At 42.2% G+C, this 12,351-nt stretch overlaps 1 protein-coding gene across 1 annotated transcript in view; it reads left to right on the top strand.

Moving 5' to 3' along the window:
* LOC131685597 (coiled-coil domain-containing protein 39) overlaps nt 1-11,702 on the top strand; it is a 33,721-nt gene extending 22,019 nt beyond the window's left edge. Inside the window, exon 3 of the mRNA XM_058969448.1 lies at nt 11,481-11,702. Within this exon, the coding sequence (XP_058825431.1) occupies nt 11,481-11,641 (161 nt within the window). The 3' untranslated portion in view covers nt 11,642-11,702. The remainder of the gene's footprint in view (nt 1-11,480) is intronic.
* Nucleotides 11,703-12,351: the final 649 nt, after the last annotated feature.

The raw sequence follows: 12,351 nt of genomic DNA, 5'->3' as shown, positions 1-12,351 counted from the left end.
CATTTGGTGTTACTTTTTTATTGTGTGTGAATTAATGTTCAAATTATTAATAGGTTTTCGAGCCGCGCGATGAAAGTTCGGGGACAACATTGGCGGTGCTGTGTGAGTCCAACGACAATAGCACTATCAAAGCTACAGTAGCTGGAATGGCATGTGAGTTCCTGATTGATTCTGGTGCTCAGGTCAACACCGTAACGGAGTCTGTGTTCGAAATGTTGCTCACGAATAACCAGTATAGTAAAGGGTTGTATAATATTGAACAAGGAACTGATCGTCCATTAAAAGCATACGCAACAGCCGAAGGCATACGCGTATTATGTAACTTCGAAGCATTTCTGTACATTTCGGATGATCGCCCGGTACTACTCGAAAGATTTTACGTGGTCAAGGAACTACGCTCATTACTTAGCCGTGCTACAGCGACTAGGTACAGCATATTGCTTCTTGGCTTAAACGTACCCTTGAACCGCGTGTCCTTAACTCGGAATCCAAACAGTGGACAGAATATTGCGTTCATTAGTTCTGGCGAAACATTCCCGAAGTTTAACATACCTCCGATCAAAATATACTACGATTTGTCAAAACCACCATGCCGCAACATTTTCATGAATGTTCCAGTTGCTATGAAACAATTAGTGGAACAAAGACTGAATGAACAAATTTCATCAGGAATTATTGAGCGCGTTACAGAATCGATGGATATGTCATTCTGTTCTTCAATGCTTGTCGTTCCGAAAGGGCAAAATGATTTCCGTTTAGTCATTGACCTCAGAGGTCCAAACCGTTATATCATTCGTAGTCCATATGCAATGCCCAGTTTAGAAAAGATCCTCGTGAAACTAGAGGGCGCAAAATGGTTTTCCACCATAGATTTGACTAGCGCATTTTTTCACATCGAGCTAGACGAAGACTCAAGGCACCTGACCAACTTCATGACGGAATTTGGAATGTTCCGCTATGTACGACTTCCCTTCGGGTTGTGCAACTCCCCGGATATATTCCAAGAAGTAATGGAGCGTACGATTTTGGCGGGATGCGAAGGTGTATGTAACTATCTCGATGATATTTTGGTATACGGAAAAACGAAAGAAGAGCATGATAGGAATCTTTCAGAAGTTCAAACCAGACTCAAAGATCACAATGTGAAGGTTAACACATCCAAGTGTAAATTTAGCAGTCGAACGGTAAACTTCATCGGATTTGAGTTAACTGCTGAAGGATGGCGGATTGAACAGGAGAAATTAAGTGCTATTAAGAATTTCCGACAACCTACCTCATGTGCAGAAGTAAAAAGTTTTCTAGGATTGATTACTTTTGTCGACAAATTTCTCATCCATCGGGCAACAAAAACGGAGTATCTAAGGCTTTTGTCAAATGCGGCGAAATTTTACTGGACCGACCGTGAGGAAGCGGAGTTCGTATCATTACAGACCAAAACAATAAAGGCAATTAAGACGCTAGGGTACTATAGCAATACTGACACAACTGAACTGTTTGTCGATGCATCCGCAGTTGGTTTAGGAGCTGTGCTAGTCCAGTACAACTCGGATGGAAGGCCTAGAATAATCGCTTGTGCTTCGAAGGCACTCACGAGCTCTGAACGGAATTACCCCCAATCGCACAGAGAAGCTCTGGCAGTTGTATGGGGCATAGAGCGCTTCACATTTTACCTCACGGGTAGACCATTCACTGTACGAACCGACGCCTCCGCAAATGAGTTTATTTATCATTCGAACTATCGCATAGGGAAGCGCGCATTTACAAGAGCTGAAGGGTACGCCTTAAGACTTCAACCATATGACTTCAAGATGGAGAGAGTCAACGGCGAAGAAAATGTGGCCGATGCGTTGTCGAGATTGATTCAGATTTCCCAAAAAGCAGAACCGTTCGATGAAGATAATGATAGCAATGTTTTGTGTAGTTTGGATACAGGTTGCATGGAGCTAACTTTGAGCGAAATAGAGTCTAGTGCCGAAAAAGACGAAGAAATGGAACGTTTGCGTTTTGCCTTGAAGCATGATATCTGGCCTGACGAACTGCGGATGTATGAAGCGCAAAAGAAGAACATTCATGGACTGGGAGCACTGCTATGCAAAGGCGATAGAATCATCTTACCTAAACATTTAAGGACCCGAGCAATGGTATCAGCACATAGTGGACACATTGGCGAGGGTGCTATGAAACGCATAATGCGGGAATTTTTTTGGTGGCCACGAATGAGCTCTGAAACAGAAAAGTTTATCAAAAATTGCGAAACGTGTGTATTGCTGTCAAGAAAAAACCCGCCAATCCCACTAGCACCTCGTGAACTTCCAGAAGGACCATGGGAGATAGTCCAAATAGACTTCCTCATGGTTCCGGGGTTTGGATCTGGAGAGTTCCTCATGGTCATAGACACATACTCCCGGTTTTTGTTCGTGGTTGAAATGCATCGTACTAACGCGGATGCTACGAATAGGGCTCTACAAGATGTGTTCAAACGCTGGGGATTGCCACGTATAATCCAAAGTGACAATGGTCCTCCCTTTCAGAGTTCGACATTCTGCGACTTCTGGCAAGAAAAAGGTATCAGAGTGCGCAAATCGATCCCACTGAGCCCACAGTCAAATGGACTGGTTGAACGGTACAATCAACCAATTATAAAAACATTGTCCGCCGCAAAACTCGAAGGAATACATTGGAGGACGGCGCTAGAAACATTTGTACACAATCATAATACCCTCATACCTCACTCTAGGTTAAACGTAACGCCATTCGAGCTTCTAGTCGGATGGAAATTTCGAGGAACATTTCCAAGTCTCTGGACCGATGTGAACGCTAGAGAACTAGACCGCGAAAACATTCGAGAAAAAGACGCAGAAGCAAAACTGAACAGTACGAAACATGCAGACCGCGTTAGAGGGGCAACGACTTCAGATATTCGTATTGGTGATACGGTTTTTTTGAAGCAACACAAGAAATCCAAGACAGACCCTACCTTCTCTTCTGAACGCTACACAGTCGTTGCACAAGAAGGAGCTAAGATAGTAATTTCTAGCGATAACGGAGTACAATACGCTAGAAGTTGCAACGACTTGAAGAAGGTTCCACATTCATCAGACTGCACGGCAACAGTACTGGGTTCTAATGCTGATTCTGGGCCTAATATCAAAGTGACAAACAACAGAGATACCCGAGAAACACGCTGTTCAAAACGAACCATAACGAAACCAGCCAGGTTCAATGACTTCATATATAGAATTTTCCAGTAATTAACTTCGATAATCTAAAAGTAAAAAAAAAAAAAAAAAATAATAATAATAATAAATAAATGTATGAAATGAATTTGTAAACCACAGAACGAACCATACGGTTGAGTAATTCTTTAATTCCATAGGTCATTTGAATATCATAATTTATTAATCGCACGGTAATGGGATTCTTCAAGCGGTTTTCCATAGTAATCCATCCTCAGGGTGATCTGCCGCCTTCGCGTTTCAATTGTCGTTCGGGGATTTTTTCGTACCAACAATTTGCTGATATTGCAGGAAGGTGATAAAAGCAAACGCCGGCAAAAACTAAACCACCAACCTCACGAAATTCACACTTTTGTGTTGCACATAATTTTCTTTTGACAAATGTCAATTTAATGGTATTGTCTTCTTGGTCGATATAGAGCTTCGTCGACTCATGCTCAGGGATACCAGGTATGATTTTCAAATGTCTTCATTTCTCTTTACCGACCAGTATTCTGAATCAGGTTTTGATTTGAGCCAGATTTCTGCCAGAAATCCGCCAGACATCCGAAACAAATTTGTCTTCAAAATGAAAAACCTGTCTTCACACCCTTTCAAATGTCTTTAAAATGAAGACATGTTTTCATATCTGGCATCGCTGCTCATGCTGTTCAAGTGCAGAATTACAAAGGTGACTACATTTGCTACGTGGAAGTGCGGTTGTCATTTCGAAGGTAGATAGAAAGGTGGAAAAAAAACGAGTAAAACCGCACTTCGCTCTAATTGATTGGTGATGGGAATATTTATCTTTGCTGTCTGTTTTTTGCTGTATGTGATCTTACATATGTCGAGCTTGTCACTCTAGCGAATTAAACATATAGTTTAAAGAGTTAAAGTCAGTAGTAGAATACAGGACAAACGAAAATTTTGTATCTATTGTTTTCAATATGACAATAAATAGGAAAATAGGAACTAACTGGACGGAAAATTAAACGAAAATAAATTGGAAGAAAATCAAAACTGGGGTAGCACTTGCTACAATAAACCAAACTTATTACGTCTGTTGTACTTAGATTCATATATGAAGTTGTATTAAATGGATTATAACATAGAAGTATGGATGAATTGAAACTGCGATAAAAAGTCAATGACTAAATTAATAAATCAGTTAATATATAACAAGAGTAGAGAAGGAGGATATTGTGGGGTATATGACGAAAATAATATAATGCAAATCGAACTATATAACAGGAATAAAAATTAGGTGATGATTTCAGCATCTTTCTGATACTATCACGCAGCAAACGGCTCAAAACTAATTCAACAGATAAATTTACTCAGTGTAAACGAAACGCAACTTCCTCAAGCGTGCGACGAACGCATTGCTGCCGGAAGTTGAAGAACGACGTCTGCCGAAGTTCTCTGCTGAGGAATCGCGTTTGTGCACTCTATTGAGAGAAGAACGAGAACAAGCAGGAGAGCAATCTTGCAGATGAACGATACCTTGCCGAGAGACGAACGCATTTGCTACCGGCGTCTTAAACAAACAAAAAAAAAAAAAAAACGACGGTTACCGAAGTTTCCCCGCAGCCTTCGTGCAACCACTCGTTAAAATTGAGAAGCAAGATAGAGCGAAGTAAGAAAAGCGCCTTTTTCGACGGGATTGAGAGAGAGAGAGGGATGATGGCATAGCAAGACTGGAGAGAGAAGAGAATTTATATACATGCTCGTTGCTTCGCTAAACTTTGAATTGAGTTCAGCGATTCATTCTGTGTTATAAATTTGAAGCGAGCGGACAGACTGCCAAATTTTAGCAGACTCCAAAATGGCTTCCAAGCGTCACGACAATTGGCCATTTCGTTTGTTATATTTCTCTCTTTGTTACAGTAGCGGAATGGGATCACCGACATGTACCGACTTCCACGTCGGATGGGTGTGCATGTATCTGGCCTTTGTTTTGTATGCCCGAATAATTCTACTTTTTCGTACAGGTTCTGGACCTGGGTGATGTCCATTGGTTGATTCTCTGATCTTCTTGGTGGGTTCGAGGGGTCTCCGCCAGTTGTAATAGTTTCAAGGTAGTGCAGGTATCGTTTACCTTGAACGGCATAGGTTCCACGGTAACACATCCCGGCTACAGGGAGTGACTATTCGGTACGTGATGACATGTCGTATTTGGGTCAAGCCCGCTACGGGTGTAGCTATCGCTCCACGAGCGCGAGGAGTTGTTCCTTGATGGCCTTTCCGGATCAGTGGCGATAATGTTCGAAATGGCAGGGAAGGCAGGAGTAATTTGCACTGGAAGGTGTTTTGTATGCTACATTATTTCGAGTCCGTGGACACTGATTCGATTGTCAAGTTTGGAATAACATGAAGATGATTGTTCAATCTGCTAATTTGGTGATCTGTCGTTCCAACTTTGGAGAAACATCCTGTGGACTTAAGCTCTTTTTGGTAGTATTTTTCCAGTGAATCGTCTGAAGATACTGTTTGCTGATGTTATTTGAAAACGCTTGTACCCTGGAGCTTTCTCCAAGAATTCATTTACGCGTCTAATGATCTCGGTGGCTGCGATTCAGGGGAAGGTAAGAATGCCTGCTTCCACACCCGATGCCTCGGTCGGTGAGCTCGGCAAGAGGCCTGATGCTATTCCGACAGAAAACGGGGTAAAGGATGCTGACTAATAAGTCATATGCGCTACCGGTGAATAAGTAGATAAGTTTGCTGGTTATAATGCTCACATTAACTATAATGTGAGCATTATAACCATATCAGACGAGTTAAAAACCAGGACGGTCGAAAAGGGACGCCTCCTCCGTCACCTTTCAAACGACTGTGCCTTCTCAGCAGGTTTTCGGCAGGTTAAGTTCTGAGGTATGACAGAAGAGCTTCGGCAGAAATAAATTGTTGAGTTCTGGCAGGTAGAGCTCTGAGAGTCATCCATTATAATTCAATCACCGGGCACTTTTTCGGATTTACACACACCCAGTTCTTGATACACCACCTTCCGCAAATGTTTAATACTGCTTTTTGAAAAAATCGGCAATCCTGAATTAAGCGGTTGAGACGAAATATTTTGAGATCGTCTGTACAGGACCGGCGAGGAGTTTTCAGCACTAAATATACGTCATTGAAGTAAAGTAGAAGCATCAACGGTCTCAAGTAGCTGCCCTGCGCTATTCCTCATGTAAAAATAATAACCCGGCAAGCTCCAATGACAATCATCTCTCAATCGGAGAGCTAGGATCGAAACAGTTGCATAATCTATATATCTATAATTTTTTTCGTTTGTTATATAAAAAACGGCGATAGGTTGGTGTAAATCATATCAGTTTCACCGTGACAGTTCATACTTCCTGTAATGTAGGATGCTAGACGGCAGGTTAGTCGCAATTCAGCGTCCAGGCATGAATCCGTGTTAATCGTGGATTAGGTACTGCTTACATTGGCCCCATAATGATCAGCTAGAAAGCGCTCAATGAAGTTATTTCACGATGGTTATTGATGTTTCGCCATTTTCCGTGCTATAGATTGGAAGCATGTTCGCGGATTTCCAGCGAAACCGAAAAATGTCACTGCAAGATGATTCTTACAGAAGCAGAGTCACAAAAAAGCGATGGGTCGCACCAAAGGAACTTCTTCAGGTCGCGACTTGAACGACAAATTAAGCCGAGAACAAGCTTATCGTTTCATCGACATTGATAACGGCCAGAGTTTGGTCTACAACTGGAATTGGTTGGATTTGTTCGGCTGCCAAATTTCATTGTAAACGGACTACAGCTAATTCATATCCTATATTGTAGGTAGCCCACTACTCGGGTTTTTATTTGCAAGGAAGACCCTTTTGACAGGGAGGCATAGGTGTTTCTATCAGAATTTCGAATTTTAGTAACATAACAAAAAAGGAAACAAACAAAGAAACTAAATTTACCAACTTTTATTCCACCAATCCTTTTCATTGCACACCAACAAACCAGCGTCGTTGGTTACTGCTGACGGACTGGCGAGTGGGTTTCTCTGTACGGCCGGGACCACAACGGCCTGGTCTGTCTCTGTTGGGTGCTCAGGCAGCGGTTCTTATCAATTAGGTAGCGAGGTGAGCCAGGCTCTTTTGTTGGAACCTCTCTAGCGACGGCGGTGACGAATCACCGGATTCTTTGCGAGGAGCAAATAATCCGGTGACACACAGTGTCACCGGATCCATCCTGTTTCTTCTTTTTTGGCTATTAGCTGGGAAGGAGAGCAAGGCTCGTTAGGTTTATCCTTCGCAGCGAGGGCGGGGAGTCGTTTTGATTGTACGGAGCGTTATCTGTGCTAAATTGAATCGGGTATTTCAAAATAGCCATGTTTTTCCGTTTAAAGTTTTCGCTGTAGGCATTTTCGCACGACAATTTCGAAAAATATTGTCATAATTCCATTGTTGTCGAGTCTGGGTGAATCCCATCAAGAAAAGAGTTCTAACTGGTTTCTCTTGCTTTACGAATAGCCTTTCCATTTTACTGTTCCCAAAAAGCTTTCGCAAAACATTCTCGATTTGAAGCGGTACTTTGCAGTCTATGAAGCGCTCATCGCTAGTTTACGAGCGCTATTGCTACATCAGGACACCACCAGTGTACAGCTTTCTGTGGTGGTTTGCCGTGGATTCTATATATGTACGGCTCGGGTTATGATTGAGTTCTTCCACTGATTAGGCCGTGTCGCGGGTTACATAATCGAGCACTGCGTTTTCAAGCTCGGGCACGTAGCTTGATCATAGAGCCATTTCCTACGAGTGGTGGAGGGTGGTTGTCGATTTCAGTGAACAATGATGGGATGGCGATCGCTACCGAAAGTCTCTTGTGACGCTTGCCAGCTAAGGACTCCGGCTGTGTTACTGGAGCAAATAATGAGGTCAATTGCCGATGTTGCCCGGCTGTTCGAAAAGGTTGCATTAGCGTCATTTCAAATGCTAGCATCGAATTTTTCCACTGATGAGAGTAGTACGTTTCCTCTCTTGCTATCAATGTTGCTCCCTCAATGTGTATGGTGGGTCTTAAAATTCCCCATGATGATGCTGGACAGAAGGTATATGTTGACCGTGGTGATTAGTATCGGGTTAAGCATTCTCACCGCTACGGCGAGGAGGGTGGTGTCGAGTGGGACTGCAATGGCGTTGCAGTAGGATCGGACTACAATATCTATTGTTCGATATATGTTGGTTCCTTGTTTAGCATGCCACTCAAAGTGTTCCCCGAGCCAGTTACTGGGGTCTAGAATGGGTACGAATATAGCTATTCTGTAGGGACAAGCACACTGGATCGAGGCGCTTAATTAGTAGTAGCAGGTCACCTAATTGATTTCGAATGCCGTTTATGTACCACTGGAGCGCAAGCCAATGCTTCTTGCTGTTGTTTCCGGGCACATGGTTTGCGATTCGTTATTGTGGCTGCTGGTCGAGCTGATCGATGTCGGGAGTCTGCTGGTCTTGAACGTGGCAGGATGTCTGGGTTGGGTGGTGCCTCGAATTCCATTGACACTGAAATATGTTTGCAAGCAGATGAATGGGTACCTATGATGTTAGGGTAAGGGGTACTTGCCTGAGAAGTTCCCGATTTCCTGGTGTCCGCAGCCGTCGAAGGTTCATCGGTCTGTGCTAGTACCTCCTCGGTCGGGTCGGGTTTGGTTGACGTATTTAATTGGACGTGTAAAGTATCGGCTTGTGTGCGACGACTTGAGCGAAATCCTATAGGATGCCATTAGCATCCTGGGATGGGACTTAAATCTCTGTCTGTGAGAAACTGTTGTTTTCGGTAGCTATTGAAGAATAATATTGAGTAGTAGCTTGGGTAAGGCCGCATTATGGACGAAGTCAACTGATTTTGTAAATCTCCTGTTCTAGGTTGATATTTGAAATAGACGCACAAACTGCCGTTCAGCAGTCCACGATATTGATGTTTCAGTAGTTGAGAATAATACAGCTTGGACTGGAGGAAGATATGCGAAAAGATTTTTTTTTTATTACAAGGAGCCAGGTGGGCATTAGATTCCTTTGCACGATCTCCGGTTGGTGTTTGGTGGTTGAGAAGGGCCCTGGAAGCCCGCTCATGGATGAGTACATGTTTGCCTCGTACATGACTTTTGGTTGTGTTGTAGAATAGTTGCGGAGCCGCATATTTGCAGTGGTTTTTATACTCGTTGTTTTCTAAACTACAGGGGATGGGTAGGGAGGATCTAACAATCCTACTGCGTCGGGTTTTTTGGTTACTGAACAGCGGACATTTTTTGTTTTCACTCGGTGCAAAAGGATTTGTAGCCATGTATCGGGGGCCTGAAAAAGGATACTAGTTCTAGGTGTTATAAAAGGCCTCCAGTTGGTTGGTTTATGATTGTTTTTGGAAGATTAATTTTAATCGAATTGATGATCGGAGACCGTGATGGTGCCCCTCTTCAGTGAAGCGTTTGCATTCGCGGGTTTATTAATATATTGGCTATTTGAGTTTGTTGTTGGTGCCTCTGGTTTGGGTGTCATTCCGATTGTCTTGGTTTCAGCCAGTTTCTTTCTCGGTGGTTCTGGTTTTGGGGATTCTCGGCGAACTATGAAGTCTGATTCAAATTGTTTTTGGAAAGCTTACAATTTTTCCATAAGTTCTACTATCATCCTGGGTCAATTTTTGGATCTGCACATCTTTTCGGTTGATTACTGTTCAAATGGTTTCTTTAGTTGCTTATGTGTTTAAATTGGTGGATTTTCCTGTCCTTGATGGTATCGGGTTATACGTTTGGGCGTAGAAAGGTTTACTGTTCCGTTTCTTCAATTCTTCCCCGAAGGTGATTCCTTTCGATACCTTGATTCGGATTATGACATCTTCTTCATGAACTGGTAATTGCTTATTCGATGCTGGTGATTGAAATTCCTGCAAAAAGTTTGAATTGTACATGCGGAGTCGGTGTCGATAGGATGTTCTAAATCAGATTATTATCCGCTGACAGTTCTTATGAGAATGCCCATACTGGTAGCAATTATAGCAAAGCAACGGTGTCGGATAGTACTGGCGTACGGGTAGTCTTGTGAGCCCCATGTACACGTGGGTAGGCGATACAGTTTCTTGAAATGACAATACTAGAAGTGGTAGGTGTCTAATCGTACCGTTGTTGTTCTTCGTAACCCTTCTGATATAAGAGCATCCTTGCCCCTGCATGTGAGATCTGTGTCACCCTCAGTAGTATCCGGATCATACATAACCCCTTGGACCACGTTCAGAGATTGGTAAGAAATGACTACCACAGGAGTATCATCGATTAGCTTGCTCATTCTCAAGAGGTTGTCGTATTTACCTGAATGTACCTGGCTCCTCGTCCTTCCTAGGAGGTTTCAGGTTTCTAGGGTATCCTCCGATTGCCAAACGGACTGATTCGTAGATCAGAGATCATCAAATTTAGCGCCTTCGTCATTAGGACTTACTCATCAATGGCGTCACCACTAAGGTTAAGTCATGCTGGCAGAGTACTTTTCTTTGTGAGTTCCCGTCCGGGGGAGCTAAGTATAGAACATACAAGTAAAATTTTCAAGTTATGTAAGAAATAAAATTGTCGCTTTGAGATGGCAACACCAAGTAGCAACTTGCAACTGGCCGGTGCTTCGAGCGGCCAGTGACTGTGAGAATAGGGCCCCTGATGTGGAATGGCGATGTAGCTACACAATAAATAACAATACGTGATTTTCGTTGCCCCACCAATCCGTAATTTACTTTTTTCGCGAGGTTTCTTCACGTTATGTCCTTTGCCGTTGAACACATCAATCTGCGTGATATTACATTGTCCGGAATTTTCCCTCTGAAGTGAATTTTGACAGTATGCTTATTGGTCCTTTACAAAAAACACGCGATAATCGTCCAATTTCATGGAAAAGTTAGTCGAAGTCTAAAATCGATATAGTTTTAAATGACATTTCAAAGCAACGAAGATATATCAAAATTTAATTTTGCACCGTTACATGAAACTGTGCCTGGCAGCACTGCTCCAGCGAAATTCAATCAGACTAATTATAAAAACTTCGGTTCTACGCGTAGAACCGAAGTTTTTATAATCCGCGGATTCTAATAACTGTTAGTACTCAAATGTAAGGTAATAGTCTCAGTTGTTAGCTTTACTAGTTGTTGTGGAAAAAACCTTACCTAATCCAAAAGTTATAACTGTTTAAAAATGAGATTGTTTATAAGCAACATGGGCATGAAGGGGTTAATGAGCTGTTCGGATAATATAAAAATAAAAATTGTCTCTTTTCAGTGTCGAAAATGTCGATCTGCTCCACGTCAACCCGCTCATCGGATTCGTCGGACAACATTGCCAAATCGTTCGATAACAGAATGAGCGCCGGGCTTTCGGTCATTCTAATTGATTTCCCCGGAGCCAGTAGCAAGAAGACGCAGGGAACGATGAAAAAGTAGTACGCGGGTAATTCTTTCAAATTCGAATCGCTAAATTTAAATAATAGCAATAACCGGTTGACGATCATCATCAAGTTTATTTCTTGGCGTTTATATAATATGGTTGGCTTTCGCCATTTTTTTCTGTAATTGTAAAAACTAGTATCATCAATCTTAATCGTTTGATAATGATTAGCGCGAGAAAAAACAAACGAAAAATGTTCAACATTTACAGTCATTCTTTCGTGTGTGTGGTTGAGTTTGTGTATTACTACATTCGTTTTGCTGTTTTATGTCCACTTTGACAGTATATCATGCTAAATATCGCACTAGGTTCCACACTTCAGCTGTTGGAGCGGGTAAATATGACCCTCTCCGTTGCTCACACCGAACAAATATTCGAAAGATTGCTAAATCTTTGCATTCATGTCCTAATCGACTGAAATAAATCACTTCAAGCTGCGTAATTGTATCACTAACTTTGTGTGTTTGTTGAATTGTAATTTCACAGTTTGACCCTTGTTTTTTTTACAACGACTATTTTCTTCTTCATGTCTAGTTAAGTATGTACTTAAATGCAAAAGGTTCTTGTTTCCTTTTCGGCTATGAAAAGCGATTACAACGCGTACAAAACCATCCTCTGCCACTGTATTAGAAATAGGATTAGTACACTTTTATTAGAGCTAAGAGTTCATCTGTGTTTGGGTGGAAACTCTGATAGCGGTAAGCTT

This window comes from Topomyia yanbarensis, chromosome 2 (assembly GCF_030247195.1).
Source record: "Topomyia yanbarensis strain Yona2022 chromosome 2, ASM3024719v1, whole genome shotgun sequence".
Lineage (NCBI taxonomy): Eukaryota > Metazoa > Arthropoda > Insecta > Diptera > Culicidae > Topomyia > Topomyia yanbarensis.
This window is presented reverse-complemented; position numbering and strand designations above follow the sequence as displayed.